The 19,645-nt window shown below is 38.6% G+C and overlaps 1 protein-coding gene across 1 annotated transcript in view; it reads right to left on the reverse strand.

Moving 5' to 3' along the window:
- Nucleotides 1-19,645, reverse strand: part of C17H8orf34 (chromosome 17 C8orf34 homolog) — a 109,758-nt gene that overhangs the window by 22,381 nt on the left and 67,732 nt on the right. The window contains 2 exon segments of the mRNA XM_022595250.3: nt 3,253-3,281; nt 17,269-17,397. Of these exon segments, the coding sequence (XP_022450958.2) occupies nt 3,253-3,281; nt 17,269-17,397 (158 nt within the window).

Consider the following 19,645-nt stretch of genomic DNA (forward strand, 5'->3'; position numbering starts at 1 on the left):
TTTAAGGAACCTCCACACTGTTCTCCATAGTGGCTGTATCAATTTACATTCCCACCAACAGTGCAAGAGGGGTCCCTTTTCTCCACACCCTCTCCAGCATTTGTTGTTTGTAGATTTTCTTATGTGCCCATTCTAACTGGTGTGAGATGATACCTCATTGTAGTTTGATTTGCATTTCTCTAATAATTAGTGCTGTTGAGCAGCTTTTCATGTGCCTCTTGGCCATCTGTATGTCTTCTTTGGAGAAATGTCTATTTAGGTCTTCTACCCATTTTTTGGTTGGGCTGTTTGTTTTTTTAATATTGAGTTGCATGAGCTGTTTATATATTTTGGAGATTAATCCTTTATCCGCTGATTCGTTTGCAAATTTTTTCTCCCATTCTGAGGGTTGTCTTTTCATCTTGTTTATAGCTTCCTTTGCTGTGCAAAAGCTCTGAAGTTTCATTAGGTCCCATTTGTTTATTTTTGTTTTTATTTCCGTTACTCTAGGAGGTGGGTCAAAAAAGATCTTGCTGTGATTTATGTCAAAGAGTGATCTTCCTATGTTTTCCCCTAAGAGTTTTTAAATCATTCTTTTTGACTACAGTTTTAGTACCAGCCTGAGATTCACATTTTCTTAGCGAGAAAAATGCAAGACTGTGAGCTTCATGGTCAGCAGAGGGCGCCATGGGGCAGGCTCTCCCTCTCCCCCAAGGGGCAGGCAAAGGATGGTGCTTTGGCTCTGGAAGCCTGTGTGTCCTCTGTATAACTTTTCACTCCTGAATGTCAGATGTGACAGTGGGAACAATCTTTTTGCACTGACATAATTTTTTTCAATAAAAGCTTATTTATGACAATAGTTGGCATCTTCCTATTGAAAAATAATAAATATGTAATAAATTTCAGCAATTTCCACAAAGTCTTCAAAAATGGGAACATTAGGTAAGTAGTGAAAATCTGCAGTTTATGCAACTTAGTTAAATGGAAACTCCGCTGAGCTAGTGCTTAGAAGAGAGGAGGTGAGAAGGGGGAGGATGTATCCTAAGGATGATATTTAACCAAGTTTCAAGGCTTCCACATTTTTACACCTTCCAATGAAGGTGAAATCCATTTTCAGTTCAAAGAACAATTAGTATGTCCTTTAGCTCACCAAAAAAAAAGGCTGACGTAGAAACCAACCAGGCTGCAGGTCAGAGCCCAGGAAAAAAAGGGAAGGACAAGGGCCAAGCAGTCACACAAGCTAATTTATGGCTCAGGCAGGCAGGGCTTTGCAGAATATACTGGAAGGAGCAAAAAAATGCACCCAGAAATAGTGATAATTATGTCTTTGCACTTAGAATGAACACAAAAAATAAATACAAGACAGGGATTATTAAATTTCTGCAAATTATAAGGAAAGTCACGGTACAAGGAGGAGACGAGCTGGGTCAAAGACAGTGATGGACAGCAGAGGACTAGAAGAGCAGGACAAAGCTGGAAGACCTCACCTGCCACTTATTCTACTTGCTATGGTATATAGTCAGGATCTGGTTTTGCACATAGTACAGATTGAAATTTAAATAATTTTAAAATATTAGGATGGTTTATCAATTCTTTTTTTTTTTTTTTTTTTTTTGCAGTACACGGGCCTCTCACTGTCATGGCCTCTCCCGTTGCGGAGCACAGGCTCCGGACGCGCAGGCTCAGCGGCCATGGCTCACGGGCCCAGCCGCTTCGCAGCATGTGGGATCTTCCCGGATCAGGGCACGAACTCGTGTCCTCTGCATCAGCAGGCGGACTCTCAACCACTGCGCCACCAGGGAAGCCCTATCAATTCATATTTTAAAGTACATTCATAAATTTCATTTATTTAGTGAATCAGAAATGTATTTTTTGGTACAAAACTCAAAAGGTATAGTCCTATTTGGAATAGAAGGATACTAACTTTATTGCTTTTGTAAATTATAATTATTACCTTATAGTTTATTATTTTAAAATGTCATGACTTATATAATCCCATTTTTTGCACTTTCTTTCTACCTATATATCACTTTCTTTCTACCTATATATCTAGGCACCAAGCCAAATTTCAATATGTTTTCTCTTTAGAGAGACATCATCTGGACCAATGTTCACCAAATACTGATGGCTATTTCTAGGTGCTTCTCTTTTTTCCAATATGATGTCAGATTTTTTTTCAGCCACAACAGACTGAATGCAGAAGCAGATATGAAGATCTAAAATTTTCAATTAAACCAGATAGTAAAAAGGTTTTCAAAAATGTAAACAATGCCACTTTCTCACAAATATCTTGTTTTGGAAAATAAAGTATTTTTCATAAAAATGTTATTTTTGTTAATGAAATGGTTTTATCAGTGCTATTTTTAAAATGAATAAACATGTAAAATTTTTATCAGTTTTAAATTCTAACATGGCAAATACTGATGAATGAAACCTATATAAATTAAAGCTTTTGGGGTCCTCTACATAATTTTTAGGAGTATAAAGGGGTCCTAAGACCAAAAAAATGAGAACTTCTATTTCAATGACTCCTAAATGTATAACTCTAAATCAAATCTCACTCATGAGCAAGAACTCATATAAATATGTTTCACAGACAACTCAAACTAAACAATTCAAAAGAGAAATCTTGACGCTATCCCAACCTGCCAAATGTGCTATTTCCCCAGGTTTTCCAATTCTGTTAAATGGCACCACAATTCACCTACTTGCTCATCTCCCAAACCTAGGAGTCATCACTGACTGATTTCTTCTGCAACTGATCTAATAGCAAGTTCCACTGACATTACCGTTAAAATATATTCCTAATCATATCACTTCTCACCACCTTCACAACTATCACCCCAGTCCAAGGCACCATGATATTCCCTTGACATCTTGGAAGTAAAGAAAAAAATCCTACTGAGTAAGGTTTCTAATGGGTAGCTATAGAAAAGTACAAGTGTCTTCCATATCACCATCACCATCACCATCTAGATACAGGCAGAATCCAAATCGTTTATATTAGTTTTCATTTTTAATATAGTGATTCAGTGATTCCAGTGATTCAGCTTTCTCTAAGCAAATTCTAAAACTCTCAACTCAAAAGAACAGGTGATATTATATATTTCATGCAATAACTTTCTTAAAGCATATAACTTTGAAAGTTTTAAAATGTTAGCACCAAATAAATTACACGTGAACACTTTATGTTTCAGAAACATAACATAGCATTTAGACAATGGATTAAAATGTAAGTTCTATATTTTATTTTCATTAGATGGTTCAACGTACCTTATCGAGTTCCTCTGAAATTGCAATACCTGGGATTCAACAGAGAGAGAAATAAAAAAGTTTTAGAAGCAATCCTTAATAACCCAATCTTAAAAACAAAAACGAAAGTTCCAATTTGTGGAACTAGTGCATTTTCCATCCTATTTTTTCTTTTTAAGAGTGCTTCAAAATAATGTGGTACCATCCTTTCTACTGATGAAAACAAATTAGAAATTTAAGTCACTATAACAGCGTGAACTGCTGAAACAATGCAAATTATGCAACAAAAACAAAACAAATACCAAACAAAACAGGCACCTACAAGCCTACCAGCTTGTAGGCTATTAAATGCAGAGCTAACTTGCAAAGACAACTGTAGAGATGTTGTCTTTATGTGATAATGACAATCAAGTGCAACTTAGCCTGTTACAATTTTGTTCTCTTTTAAGAACTGATTCAGATTCCTAGAGTGATAAAACATTAAGGCAGAAAGGTGGTTGTAGGTCATGTATTTTAATTTCTCTATCCTCACAAGCTCCCCTTCTCCCATCTACACACTCTTCAATGTACATCAGTCCAATTTCTGTCTTTACCATTCTTCCAAAATTGTTGTAAGTTAGTAATGTAAAAAGTTTTAGTACTTAATTTATTTCTCTGTGATGAGAGAGACTCTGTTAACCCCACTCTCTTTCTTGAAATGCTACCCTACCTTTTCTATTCTCCTTTGTCTCCTTCACAGGAATACTCTTCTCTGGGGGTAGGGAGTCCTTGCCTGAAATGCCAAGGGTACACTTCCCTTGGTAACCTAACCCATACCACTGACATTTTTATTCCTCTATATGGTGATGACCAGCAAATCTTTATCACCAGCACAGTCTTTCTTCCGAGCCAGCTGCTGAATCCCTGTGGGCATTTCAGTCGTAACACGTCAGGCTAAAGACATCCTCCTCCCATTGTCTCACTTCCCCTTCTGTTTGAAGGATGTTGTGCTTATGGTTGCACACAGGCACTGTGGCCAGGCACTGGAGCAGGTGTGGCCAGCCCTCAGGTTTAGGACATAGGACAGAGGGAAGCTGGTGTCAAACCCCAGTGTTGTTTTGTTTTGTTTTGTTTTGATGTTGCCATGAGAAACTAGAGGGCAGGTCTTCACAAAAGCCATGAAGGCTCCCTTCCTGCCCAGTGTTAGAAGACAGGGATGTTGACAGCCCCTCTCTCACTGCAGCCACTAACACTTGCTCAGTCTCTCTCAGCTTCAGCACTTTGTTCACGGTCCTGTGTCAGAGCACTAAGCTCTATCTTCCCTTTCCTGAGAAAGTATGTGGGCTGAAGGTGGTTTCATTTTTCTGTTGCTTTTAGATTGTATATCTTTTTGTATGACAAAAACTATATTTTACACTTAACCAGATATATTTTTCACCCCAGGTGGGGGGTATTCTTTGTAAAAAATAAATAAAAGAAATAAAATAAAGGTTTTTTAAACGGCAAAAAGTTTGTTTTCTTGTCTCTGAGATGGTGTTGAAGAAGTTATTAGAAAGAAAATGTGTCCAAAAGAGTGTTCCCTCTACTTCACAATTCACATGGTTGAACACCCTGTAGAGAAACCATTTCCTATTGACCGTAATGAATACAGTCAGAATGTGGGTTGGTGGGGTGAAGAGGGAAGGAATTTGAGCTACATTGTCTTTTGTCCAATTCACCAAAGAACTGTAGTAGGATCTTCTGGTGGTCCAAGCTAGTTTTCTCCATCCATAGTTAATCATTACTAAATTCCTTCAACTTAGTTGAAGGGAGTGCATGAGGCTTATTTTGATTTCTGTTTTGTTTAATGAGCTCTTGAAATACAGGGAAATGAAGTTTGTGAAGGGATTTGGAAGGAAAGGGTTATGGGTCTCTTTCATAATTTGGTTTCATCATGGAGTTTATTCCAGTATAAGCCTGGTTTATATGACAGAAGACATAATACAGGACTTAAGGATTTAGAGTTATGACCATCAAGTTATTTGAAGGCAGCTATCGTTTTTTATCTCCATAGCTCCCATTACAGTTCATATCCAAGCACATGATCATAACCCAGTAAATGTTTGCTGAATATTCAAACCAAGCCTCATTCCTTAGGATATGCTTCAACAGTTTCTGTTACTTCCTTGTAGAGTAATAACAACAGACTGATGGCACAATTCCACCTCTAATTGAAATGATTTTTATTATTCCTAAAGGAGTGACTAGGAGTGAGTAGTGATGAGAAACTCTGAGATGGCAGAGGTTAGCATACTTTCTGATTTCTGGTTCATTGAAACCTTTGCAGACAAATCTAGTCCTAGCCCTTATTTGGGGGTTGGCTTTTCTACGGACCTCCACATAATAATTCCAAACCTCAGGCTCCTGGAAGTTCATAAAATCAATGTAAATTGAACAGAAAGTAGGACTGAAAAGATTCTTTTCCACTTCAATCTTTGTCTGCATCTATCTTTCATTCTCAGCAGCTCTTTTGCTCTCTCCTGTCTCTGTCTGTTTTTCTTTACCAAGGTGTCAGTCTCTAGCTCTGCTGTCATGATGACTATCACCTTCCTGGGCCAAGAGACAAGGAAAATTCTTAAGTCCAAGGAAACACAGAAAATAAGAACAGACTGAAGCCAGCGTTCAGCAGACTCTAAAGCACAAGAAAGAATGAACTGGGTTGGAAGAGAAAATCTGAAAGTAGTCTCAAGAAAATGAACCTGAGTGAAGATCCCCTCTCTGCTTAGGTACGGAGTGTCTGTGGAGGACACTTTACCAGTTGCTCTATCATCTCAGTCCACTAAACTAGTAAATTAACCACACACAAAGCAGAAAAAATACTATGCCCTACTTCATCTCAACAAATGGCACCATTCTTCCCCTTGTAGATAAAACCAGAAACACAGGTGTATTCAAGATGAATTTTTCATAACAATATTCTATAAAATTCTTCTTTGGTAAAAACTGTTGGTAATTAAGAATTTTTACGTGTCACTACACTAAAACAGAGTCCGGCCATGACTTTGGGGGTTCGGTGACCTAAGCTTAACAATTATTCAGGAACTTGCTGTATTATGAAGGTACCTGATTCAACGATTCAGGGAGAGAACGCTTCATGAAGGTAGCATTGCAGCTGGGCAGCATCACTACTGAGTGAGTGTGGTGAAGAACTCTGAGATATTCTAGTGAGTCTATAGTAGGGAGTACCTGTGAGACAGGCAGATCCCACAGCTTTCTGAGCAATGATAAACATTTCTAGAGGTCTAGCATATCACACACTTATGAATATTTGGGTTTAAAAAATATATGAAATTATTCAGGCTCACCTGGAATAACTCAGATTTCAAGATAATGTAGGAATTTTATACAGTACCAAATGGTTTATGTAAACATATCAGTCCAGGTTATAGAAGCCAAATATATATTTCAAATGCTTATATTTACATTGATACAATTATTACAAAAATGTTCCTTTCCAATATGATTTCAAGATTAGAACTGAATATATTGTTTAAAAATTAATATTTAAAAGACAATCTATTTTAAAAGACAGAAAGGGAGAGTAGATACATAAAACAAAATTTTCTTTCTCATCCAAAATCATAAAAATTAGATATCTGGAATTAAATAACCCATTACCCAACTGTCTGAGATTTCTGAAACTCCCTTGATTATTTTTAACTTTCTGCATTAATGCCCTTGGCCCTGCAAAAAGAGTTTCCTCACTCAGTTTTTAGAAAGTTATCAGTTGGTCTTTAAATTTCTTTTACACCTCAGACTTATGAATCCATTATTCATAAAGATAGCAGCAATACTTCACCTATCTACAGTGTAGCCAAGAACTTGCAGGTAAGTTAGTCAAAAGGCCTTAATGACCTTGAATGGTCAAAATGCATGTCACACAGAACTTGAACCTCACTTGTGAACTAGCTCCCTACATCCTCTGTTCACTGTCCATTTTAGCAAGTATCAGAAGCTGTTTTGCAGGGCCAAGAAATTTTACCAATGGAAAATTAAGATGAAGAAAAAGGTTGCTATGAAGACATATTAAAGTATAAGAAGTGATGAGTCCCAGAATAAAGTTCAAACTAACTAAATGGGGAACTTGGTTTGGGGAAGAAATTATGCCTCTAATCGTTCTAAATGTCTGGTCTTACACATTTTTTCAGATACCTATTATTATATTTTCTTAACATTTAAATATTTTGATGATTTTTACCTAAGAATTTATCTAAACAAATACTATATACTGTATAATTCTTTAGGCTCTCTATTATCCATGTCAAATTGCCTAGGATATTATTCACTTTTTGTATTTCGATTTTAATCAAAGCTTAACCTGACTAAAAGCCATTGAAAGAATATTAAAGACACGCTTCTTTACAGAAGCAGGAAGCTCTAATGAGAACCATTCATACTGAGTAGCCAGGATATTTCTCCCAGTGCCAAGCAGAACATTCACAGCTATTCCCTGAGATGAGATTAACAACTTTTAGGCACTTCATTAACTCTCAAAATCCATCATATTTTAAGGTATATTTTAAAATTTTATAGAAACTGAGGGGCAGTGGGGAACAGAATATGCGAGAGAAAATACAGTGGGTTGCTACAATATGTTGTAAGGAAAGAAGGCCCAGGATTTGATTATGGGACTCTTGATGCATACCGGATCACATGGTCTTCCTAAAAGCCCAAGTGAGATTTTACAGGAGACATTGTCCTTTCAGAGGAGCCAAAGAGGCTTGGCTTAGGGCAGCAATGGTGTCCCAGATAGAAGTGGGCTTCTTGGAAATGAACAGGGGGAAATGAGTTCCTTCAGAAACTAAGCTTCTCTTCTAGATAAAGAGGCAAGGGCTCCCACAGGCATATCAGAGGTTGGTTCCTGATTCTGCTGTACTGCAAACCTATCTGGATACTTTCATTTGTGTCCTTCAACTTATGGGCCTTTCCATTTATTCCATCCCTCAGAGAGGTCTCAGTGGTATCAGAATTTCTTCCAAAACAGTTCTTACATTCCAAGCTGTGCTAGATCAAGTAAACAGGAGCAACCTGCTCCACCAAGATTTCCATTTCCCCAGGCATCAGGTTAGCCCTAGAGTTAGAATCAGGTGGTAGCTAAGAAAAATGAAAGTAGCAAATTTTCATGATTCTTTATAGCTTAGTCAATGTAATTCAGTTCATGAGAGTAGATCAGAAAATTCATATGGTATAAACTGGAAGTAGCTATTTTCCAAAGTCTGACTCCCTATTGGAAAAAATCCCAATGATATCAGAATTGTAAAGACAGATTACCCCGATTCTTCCTTTTGCAAAAAGCCTATTTGATTTCATTTGGTCAAACCGATACATATTTATCACAGAACAAAATAAAAAATATAATAAAGGGAAAAGGAAAACAAGTCTCCACTCATAAATAATGATAACAGTTTCTTGTGAATTCTTCCAAATAATTTTTTGAGCATATAAAGGCATACATACAAATGCGGTATGCCTCTATATGCATATATAAAACAAAATTAAAGGCAAACATACTATTTTGTTATCTGCTTTTTGTATAAAACTCTATTCTTATATTAGTAAATATTTTCTACAGTACCATTTTTAATGACTATAAAGTATACCATTGTGTGAATGTACCATGATTTCTTTATCCATTTTTCTTTCTCTAATAAAAGATACTTAATTTCCAGCTTTTCCTATTATTGCAGGAAACAATGCAAGCACAGCTTGGAGATGGCTGCACACACAATGAATGTGTTTGCCATCTTTTTTTTTTACCAAGTTATCTGCCACTTCGGACAGCTAGATTTTCTGAAATATTTTCTCTCCCTGATTTTTTGAAAGCATTCTACCTTGGTTTTCAACCTACCTGTCCGAAAATTCCTTTTCAGTGTCAACTAGATCACTTTTCTACCTGTATCTCAAATGCTAATAGTATGTGTTTGGGGGAGGGCTCTTTTTCCCTATATGCTAAAGATTACTGTACCTATATCCCTAATCAAATTTCTTCTCCAAATAGGCAATTTACACACACACGCACGTGCACACACACACACACACACACACACACACACACACACACACACACTTGACTGCTGGGAACAGAGGAGGGCTATCCACACCATTTGGATGTACCAAAGGTGTTCGAAACAACATTCCTCCTCCACCCTCAAACCCTCTTGAATTCCTATCTGAGGCAGAGGCAGCACCCAGTCACCTTGATTATAAACAAAACCAAAAAAATAAAACAATCTAAGCACATCATTCTCTCTTTATCCTCACACCTCTTTCATATCAGTGAGTCTTAACCATATAATCTTCTACACTTCTTAAACCAGCGGTCCCCAATCTTTTTGCACCAGGGACTGGTCGCATGGAAGAATTTGTCCACGGATGCGGGGGGAGGGCGGGGATGGTCCAGGCGGTGATGCGAGTGACGGGGAGCGGGTGATGAGGTTTTGCTCGCTTGCCCACCGCTCACCTCCTGCCGTGCGGCCTGGCTGCTAACACGCAGCTGACCAGTACCAATACCTGTCTTAAACCATTCCCTCTTTTCTATCCCACAGCTACCGCTCTATTTCAGGCTCTCTTCATCTGGTTTTTGCCCTGAGACATGAACCATATCAATTCCATCTTCCACGTGGCACCAGAGTGATCGTTCGGAAACACAGGATCATCTTCACCCCCGACTCCCCTGCCACCTAGACTTCCACCTTCGTTGACTTTATTACTCACTTCACCCTTAACGCATCAACAATACAAAATTTTCTTCTTTCTCCGAAATTTTTCTGTGAATTTTCTTCCTTCTTTTTACACACATGCTTTTCTGTCAGGAACCTCCCACTTCATGACACATCTTCACTCTCCTTTTACCTTAGCTTTACCTTTTTATCCTTACAGACTCTACTCAGATATATTCTTCACCACGTTGGCCCTAAACCTCCTTGTTGAAGGCTCCCACACGTCTCCTTACAAGGCTTTGAAATTCTGCTTTTCACAACTCCCTCTCCTACTGAAAGGTAAACTTGAGGTCTGCATGCAATGAACAAACAATTACCACAACATCTGCTTCCATTTTCACTCATAGGCTATTAGTCCCTAACTCCTCAGGCTGTTTGTCAGAAAAGACTTTTGCGGGATGTTCACGATTGCTGAACTAAAAAAGTCATCTGTTATTTTTTTCTTGGCTGAGTCCAGATGGCTATTATCAGTCACAGAGCATAAATATCGTCCCCTGTTCTCCCAACAGCTGGGCTTTTTTCATTGGAAAAGCTCCAGCCAGTGTTTCACATGAACTACAATCTGTAGACCAATGTCTAACTGGGCTAAAGATACTCATCCTATCATTGCCTTCCTTCGCAGAAAACTGCCAAAGGCAGCAAAGGCCTTAGGCTCAGAAAAGCCTCGGGTTCCTACTTGCTTACCTATCTGTTTAATTTAACAGACAGCCCACAGTTAAAGCCAAAGGTCTCAGCAAACAAATCAAATATGTAATAACCAAAACCTATGTAATATGACATCAAAGGCCCACACTTAGAGAAGCAGAAGGTAGATCTGCAGTGAAGAAAGAGTAAGGGAGGGGTCACAGAGAAGATGGACCAGGAAGAAATGGAAGCAGAGGTGGCACTCGCTCAGCGAATTGTGACTGAATTATGCACTGATCACTGTGCTGCATGCTGGAGAGTCCAGGTGCCCCTGGACTCCCCGCAGCTCAGAGTTCAGAGAGCTGTGAAAGCAGATCACAGCATTTAAGCGCGTACAGAGAAAAGTATGGAAGCACAGAAAGAGGGGTACCAGATCCATTCCACAGAAAGACAGCAGCACTAAATCATCAAGTGGAATTTGAGCTGAGGCTAAAGAGAGGAGCAGAAATTAGCTTGGGGCAAGTGGGGGTGTGATTTCAGGGTACAGACACAGCGTAAGCAAATATATGAAATGCAGAAACATCAGTGAGTGTGAAAAACTTCCCTGTTACCGGTGCACAAGTGGCCTGATGATGAGTCATGAGAGATGATACTGGACACATGACTAAGGGTCAGAGCATGGAGCACCTTCTATGAGGTTTTTAAGGAGCCCTTGAACGTCTGCAACAAGTGGTGTCACGTCTTCACTCTAGATCCATCCCACTGATTGCAGTGAGGGCTGTTTGGAGATACAGAGAAACAAGAGTGTGGACGGGAATGGTTATTCATGCTTCAAACTATTTCCGTATTTCTCCTGGGCTCACAAGCTAGACTACATTCCCCAGCCTCCCTTGCAGTCAGTTGTAGAAGGTGGGTGATGTAATGTGAGCACTTCCACCTCTAGGCATGAGAAACCACCCCCATAATCCTCTATTGTCTCCTTCTGCTTTCAGGACCCTTGGATCAGGTGCTAAAGATAGGAGAATAACAGGATAGAACTGTCTGCAACCCTGGAACACTATATGGAGTGACTAAATACTTATACTGTATTGAGCCACAGAGATTTGGCCATAAGACTCCCCTAACTTAGGGTCATGGCAATCCCTCCAGCCACAAGCTCAGTATGAGCAGGGACTGCACCTGTTTTTTCTGTCACGGGGCAGGAATGAAATGAAACAAAAGGAAACGTGTTAAATGGATAAACCAATGGTCTGGTCAGTGGTGCTGAGTGTGAATTAGAGGGTGCTAATGCGGCAGAGAAAAAAATCATACCCAAGATAGAGGGAAAATATCAAGACTTGGAAATTAATTATTAACAGTTAGGGAGAAAGACGAGTCTAGAAGGGCTCCAGCCTGGCTGAACCAGTAACTGATGATGCCAACAGCTGAGACAACTCAGGAAGAAGAAAGGTCACAGTAAAGAAGGAGGTATGATCTACTTAGATATACTGAATTTAGCACGGCAGTGGGATATCCACCATCTTGTATAAAAGCATACACAGTCTGGATGGGAAATACACTTATCTGAGTTAGTTGTGTAGGGGTGATAGTTAAATCTCTGAGGGAGGATAAGGCTGGACACAGAGAGCATTTGAAAGAGCAGAGGCAGAGAATGAACTGTGGGAACAGCATTCATAGCGGCAGGAATGAAAGAGAAGTGTCAGAATGAAACCTACAAGATATGATGTGGAGAGCATCCAGAAACGATCAAATGAGGGCCAAGTCCCAGAAACTCAAAGATCGGAGAGTTTGAAGGCAGACAAAGTAATCAACAGTGTTAAAACTACCAGAGCAATTCTGTAAGGTGAGGAAGAGTGTTCATTCAGTTTGACAACTTGGATTCAATTGGTGACCACAGTGAGAAAGGTCTGAGTAGAATGACGGGTGCAGTTATGTAACCGCACTGAGGAGTGAGGGCAAGAGGAGCAGGTGGAGACCGTGCGTGTTAACTGTTGCTTTTGAAACTTTGGATGAAAGAGGAAGAAGGAATTCTGTTGTGCCTCTGTCTGAGGTAACTCAACCTCAAGAGAAGGGCTTTTTTTTTTTTTTTTTTTTTTTTTTTTGCGGTACGCGGGCCTCTCACTGCTGTGGCCTCTCCCGCTGCGGAGCACAGGCTCCAGACACGCAGGCTCAGCGGCCATGGCTCACGGGCCCCGCCGCTCCGCGGCATGTGGGATCTTCCCGGACCAGGGCACGAACCCGTGTCCCCTGCATCGGCAGGCGGCCTCTCAACCACTGTGCCACCAGGGAAGCCCTGAGAAGGGCTTTTGTGTGTGTTTGTTTTAACATTAGGTAGAGCTCTGGTGTTCGATATGGGAGCCGCACGTGGCTAATGAACATTTGAAACATGGCTCGTCCGTGCTGAGGTGTGCTGTAGAATAAAATTCACACCGGATTTCTGAAGCCTCAGTATGAAAGGAAGAGAACATAAAATACCTCAATAATAATTTTTACATGGAATACAAATTAAACTGAAAATAATTTAGACACACTGGGTTAATATTTTAATAATTTTAATTTCTTTTTCCGTTTTTGAAATGTGCCTATTCGAACATATAAAATCACACATGTGGCTCATATTACATTTCTGTTGGGCAGCACTCAGCTGAAGCATGTTACAGGCTGTTAGGGATAAACAGTAATAACGCTAATAGTATCTGTGGCAGGCAGAATTCTAGGATGACTCCCAAGACACATACCTGTGCAGTCCTTTCCCTTTGAGTCTGCATGGTGGGACCACTGAAGATGAAAGGGTATCACTCTCTTGATTTAGTTACTCAACAGCTGACTAAGTAAATGAGAAGGAAGATGATCCTCGTGGCCCTGACCTAATCAGATGAGCCCTTTAAAAGAAGGCAAAGCTTCAGAGAGATATGCCCCAGTGACTTCAAGGAAGAAACAGTGCGCTGTTGTTTCCAGAGGAGGAGGCCACGAGGCAAGGACCTGAGAATGGTCTCAGAACAGCCCCTGGCCAACAGCCAGTGAGAAAACAGGGATCGTACTGCTGCAAGAGCAACCTCTGAATTTGACCAACAACAAGAATGAGCTTAGAAGACTCCAAACCCAGGTGAGATCACAGCCCCAACCGGTACCTTAATTTCAGCCTGCCCAGACCCTGAGCACAGGACCCAGCTAACCCGCACCCATACTTCTGAGGCACAGAAATCGTAAAATAATAAATTTGTGCTCTTTAAAGCTGCTAAGTTTGTGGTAATTTGTTACACAATAATAGAAGCTGAATATTGTATCTAACATTTAATTAGCAATTATTTCATACCAGGTACCATACCAAGCACTTTAGATACAGCATCTCATGTGATAGTCACAAAACCTTTAGAAATAGTACCATGATTATTGCAATTTTACAGTAAAGGTGACACAAACACAGAGAGGTTAAGAAAGATTCCCAAGGTCACAAAACTAATAACTGGCATTATTCCAAGCCACTGAAGTTATTCTAACACGTATACCTTGAGGAGAGAATCACAGCATGAGGAGTGTCACAGTTCATGACTGACTTTATTAAGATAAAGCATTACATCGAGAGGTTTGCAAAAAGCCAGAAAGACAGCATGGTACAGTCTGCATAAGCTGACAGCTGTAGAGATGAGATAATTCTACCATTTTGAGGGATATAAACGATTTTTTGCTGTCAATCTCAACTAAATAACAAATACTTTAAAAGTATGTAACATCTTTCAGAAAGTAAAACTAAGATAAAGCAAAGACCAACCTTGCCAGAGAGAATTCTATCAGAGACTGTATGAAAATTAGGAGATCACTAAAAACTTTCAACCTTTCCTGTGACACAGGAGAAAAAGGTCCACAATAACAAGACAATGAACATTCCTTTTGACTATAACTGGAGAAAAGAGTCCATTCCCTAGGTCTTCCTAGTAAATAAAACAATGGTTAATAAAGTTACCATTAGATTAGAGAAAGAGTCACCAAGCCACAGCCATTATAAGAGTCAAACAAGATCAAACAAGAATGAACAACATCCTCCTTCAGGAAGATGGAAGAACAGTTTGAGATTAAATAGCTCAGTTCTGGGCAGTGAGATCAGTACATAAACATCACCATCTCAGGTGAACTGATAACTGAGTAGTTAGATACATGCTGGGCCTAAGACAAGACGTTATATTAAATCTCAGCGAAAGTCACAGAAACTCAAGTCATCCAAGAAAGTAGCATCTTGTTCTAAAAGAGACTCAAAAAACATACAGAGAAATGAGCGACCCCTCCCTGTGTGACCAACTGCTCCCTTATGCCACATAAACACCACCACTACTGCCACAAAAAAAAGAGCCCCCTTAAAACGATCAATGAAGCCAAAAACAACTCTCCATCATACACATCACATACATAGACGCTGAATGTTACACTGTATTCTGGCCAAGCTACGGACTCACCCAACAACTTCTCTGGCCCTGACTCTGTCCCAAGAGTAATGTCCCAAACCTGCATCTCTTCTACTCTCCTGATCAACCGCTACCCCAGCCATTTTATTTCTCCAGACTTCCCTGCCTGCGTTAAATGAACCCCTGTCATAGCTCCCACTCGCTTCTGCTCAGACGACTCAGTTGCAAGCCCCCATCTAAGGCTAGGTTTTCCTGGGACAGACCACAGCGTGAACCTTGACACGTCTGCTACAGATCTGGACAAGTGCATCAAACTCCTTTATTTAAAAGTTTTGGTTAGTGGTCAAATGCTTTCTTACAAATTAACAATGATATAACAAGTATTTAAAAGGTAGTTGTCATGTTTTAAAGGACAAAAATTGACTAATACTATAAGTGAAGATGTGTAATAATTGGGCTTTTTCTTCAATCTTTTTTTAAACTCACGTTTATAGATAAATTGAGAGTCTATAAAGAGCCACAGACTCTGACCAAAGGGGTAAGACATACATACATATACACACATAAAGCCTTTGACATATTAATAGGTAAGGTTCTTTTCATGAACGTAATAATTAGCTGAAAACTCACTTTATCATTATTTGCTCCAATAGTAAATCTAGACAGAAGCAGGATTTTCTCGTACCCCAACCAAAGAGTTTCTACTAATGGCAAAATTACGAGACCCTATCATAAGTCAAGTTAACTTCTGAGACAGGTTCACTGCATAAAAGTCTAATAAAAAAGGCTCTAGTAAATTATAAATTAAGAAGTATGAAAAAATGAAATCTCTCTCTATATATAAAATTGTAATACAATAAAATATAGTATATAAATATATAATTACAGTATAATACAATATATAAACACACACACACACACACACATATATATACATATATATATAAACTTCTCCCAAAATATATACCAAGGGAAATTTCTAACTTTAAAAAATATCATGGGGGCTTCCCTGGTGGCTCAGTGGTTGAGAATCTGCCTGCCAATGCAGGGGACACGGGTTTGAGGCCTGGTCTAGGAAGATCCCACATGCCGCGGAGCAACTGGGCCCGTGAGCCACAATTACTGAGCCTGCGCGTCTGGAGCCAGTGCTCCGCAACAAGAGAGGCCATGATAGTGAGAGGCCCGCGCACCGCGATGAAGAGTGGCCCCCGCTTCGCCACAACTAGAGAAAGCCCTCGCACAGAAACGAAGACCCAACACAGCCATAAATTAATTAATTTTAAAAAAAAAAGTATCATGAAACTAGTAACACAATGCTATTTTACAAGACATACTGATCCTCAAATATAATCTACTACAATTTGCTAGTGTTCTATTTTCCATTTAAGAATCTTTAATATTCCATAATACCAGAAGAAAATTTTAGTGAGGCTATAGCATTAATACGCATCTAAAGGTGCCTAATTTTTAAAACTAAGCGCTACTTAGAACCAGAGAAAGATAGAAATACCTTGAACTCACTACTAAAACCATAAAGTACATATGTATTTCTACATACACAATGCATTTATCAAATCAAAATATTTGTTTGTCTACTCTCACAACAATAACGTTTAAAAGTTTTTACTTGAAACGTATCATTTCAAACCTTCTCACCTATCAGAAGAGGGACACAGAATCATGTCTTCCTGACCTGGAGATGAGAGGACCAAGGCTCGTAGAGGTTTAATGATTTACGTAATGTTATTCACCTCACAGGTGGCAGAGCAAAACTTCTGACCCAGGCCCTAGGATTACAGATCATTGCTTTTACAAAAAGGTATGTTGCTAGGTTCTGAGAGGATTCGAAGAAGAATCTGGCCCAGTCACTATCCTTAAGAAGTTTAGAGACATCAGAAAGTCATGGAAGAAACAGGTACATGCATTAACTGGGATGACACAAAACAACAGGGTTCAAAAGAGAAGAACGAGTAAGGTACCATTAGGTGTCCAGCTCACCTGGGTAATGCACAAAGACACCGTAGAGAGACTGGAATCAAATAGCCATTGTGGGGAGGGGGTCTATAGCCCCTCCTACTCTATATAAACTAGTCTTCCCACGAATCCCTGTAACATGCAAGATCAGTCCTCATTTCCCATCTCACGCTCTTAGAACTCCTCAACCCCTCATGGAGTTATAATGAGGATGTTGGAAATATGTTACTGGTAATAGTAATGAATGTTTCTACTTTAATATTGGTTAGGAATTCCAATTATAATGAAGTAAATAAACTTACTTCGAGAGAGATTCTCAAGGGCTTTTCCCAGTTTCTTGCTCTCTTGAAGGATGTGGTTCAATTCATCAAAATCACAGCTTTCTGGTTTAGTCCTCCAGTTCCACTTAGGATGATCTACTGACCTTGGCACTATGTTTAAAAAAAATGATTACTTCATAAGCATGCTACATAATGATAAAAACTTACTATTCATCATTACGTGAAAGACTGTATCAAGATCAGTGTACAGAATAAAAATGTTTGGAAATGGTTTTCTTGTGAGCAAACAGAGGGGAAGTTATGAAGCTGGGTTTTAAGACATGTTTTAACTGAACAAGTAAGGAAGTGTGACAGTGTTTATAGAACAAAGAAAATGCAGGTGCTGATGTAAAACTAATAATTTATATAAATCGTGGAAAAACACAAGCAAAGTATATTTTCTATTATGTTTTAGCAGCTTAAAAAATAATTGCTACCTTCTTCATGAGCAATTAGTCAAATGTTTTTAAGACATTCTTGCTGTCTTCTGATAAAACAAAAAAGACTGAATACTTCTATTTACCTTCACTTTGCCTCAAATTCCCACTAAAATTACATTATGGTATTTTTCTTTTATCAAAGAATTGATTGAATAAAGAGAGAAGACATCATTAGGCAAGAAATAGCTACACATTTGTTTTTGGAAGATGCAAAATGAACTGAGTGGTAACTGGATTTAGCAAGGTAGAGAATACTGAAACCTAGTCCCTGAAGAGAGAGATGCCCCAAAAAAGTGGACATTTCATACCATTTAAACATGAAAGCATCAATCAAGGAGGACCAATGCCAAAATAATAAGGATATAAAAACATAATTGCCTTTCAGATTGGAAGGATCCATAAAATGTCCACAGCATAATGTAAGGCATATTATCCCAAAATTTTACAACAGTGGTAATAAAGAGAACATCTTTAAAAGCTTTCAGGGACAAAAATAGCAAATCAAATGGTCATCCGACTTCTCAATAGCAATGCTTGGCCCCAGAAGACACAGGAGAAATTCCTTCAAAATTCCAACTGAAGATCACTTCTAACTTTGAATTTTATATCCAATGAAAGAATCAATCAAGATACTTGTAAGGACTCAGAACTATATCTGGCAAGCGCTCTTTTACAGAAAGCTCCTAATGGAGGTGCTCCACCAAAATAAATAAGTAAACCCAAAACTGGAAAGACCTGAGATTCAGGAAACAGATAATCCCCCATAAGAAAAAGGAAAAGGTAAGCCTTGGGATGACAGTAAAGGATGGTCTCAGCAGAGAGCTGAGAAAAAGTCTGGAAACTAAGGAGTAAAGACTGGAGCAAGAGGACAAAGGACTACAGGAGAGAAGTCTCTAAAACCTCTTAAATGAAATAAAGTATAAAATATAAACTAAGACAGAAGACCACGATGTATTTAAGCATATTGAGAGTGTTTAATACATACTTTAAGGCAGGGTTTGGTGAAGCATTAGTGATGGGTACAGAGAAAGCAAAGCAAACAGAAAAACAAGCCAATTATTAATTCTGGAAACAAATTAACAGTTGGCTATTTTATGGCTCTACTGTGAAAAAGGCTAATTAACATAATCATGAAAAAATCAATGCAAAGTATACATTAACCAACATCTGAAGTAGCTGCCTGCCTGTACTATGAGAATGTGATGGGCCCTGGGTATAAAGCACAATGTCTTAGAAGGAAGTCAAGAGACAATGCCTCAAATTTAAAAACTGAAAGAGAACTATATAAGTATCTTGTATATTTACATATGTAGATCTGTGTACCAAAGGAAACATCTAAGAGTTAAAAGTGGTTCTACATTAAAAGCAGAACACGAGAAAAAGAAGGACACCGTTGCCTTGTGGTACTAATTTGCTTTTTAAACCATATATATTTTTGTTTTGATTAAAATAAAATAATTTTTTAAAGTTTATATGGTATGGCTATAAGAAAGACAGTCTCAACCTACTGAAAATGTTTTTCTGCTACCTTTTTAAAAGTAATTCAGAAATATTTATTATAATAAAACATATACTGATCCTCTGACTCAGCAATCTTATTCTGTCTGGTAAATTATCATAAATAAATGAAAACACTCATACTTATGTATATATGTACAAGGTTGTTTATTTTATCGGAAAGTGCACGATATTTGTTTATTTCACCAAAAAGTTTGTGGTGGCAAAACTCTGGAAATAATGTAACTGTACTTCAACAGGGGAATAAATAAATTATAGCATATTCACACTATGGTACAGGTATGCACTTACGGAAAAGTATAACATAGATCTGAATTTATTTGCATGGAGATATGTCCGTAATACATTTTAAAATAATAGAAACAAGTTGCTTAAGAATGTGTACTGTACAGTTTAAAGCC

This window comes from Delphinapterus leucas, chromosome 17 (genome assembly GCF_059928025.1).
Source record: "Delphinapterus leucas isolate spDelLeu-1000000601 "Yukka" chromosome 17, BTC_Dleu_Yukka2, whole genome shotgun sequence".
In the NCBI taxonomy this organism is placed as follows: domain Eukaryota; kingdom Metazoa; phylum Chordata; class Mammalia; order Artiodactyla; family Monodontidae; genus Delphinapterus; species Delphinapterus leucas.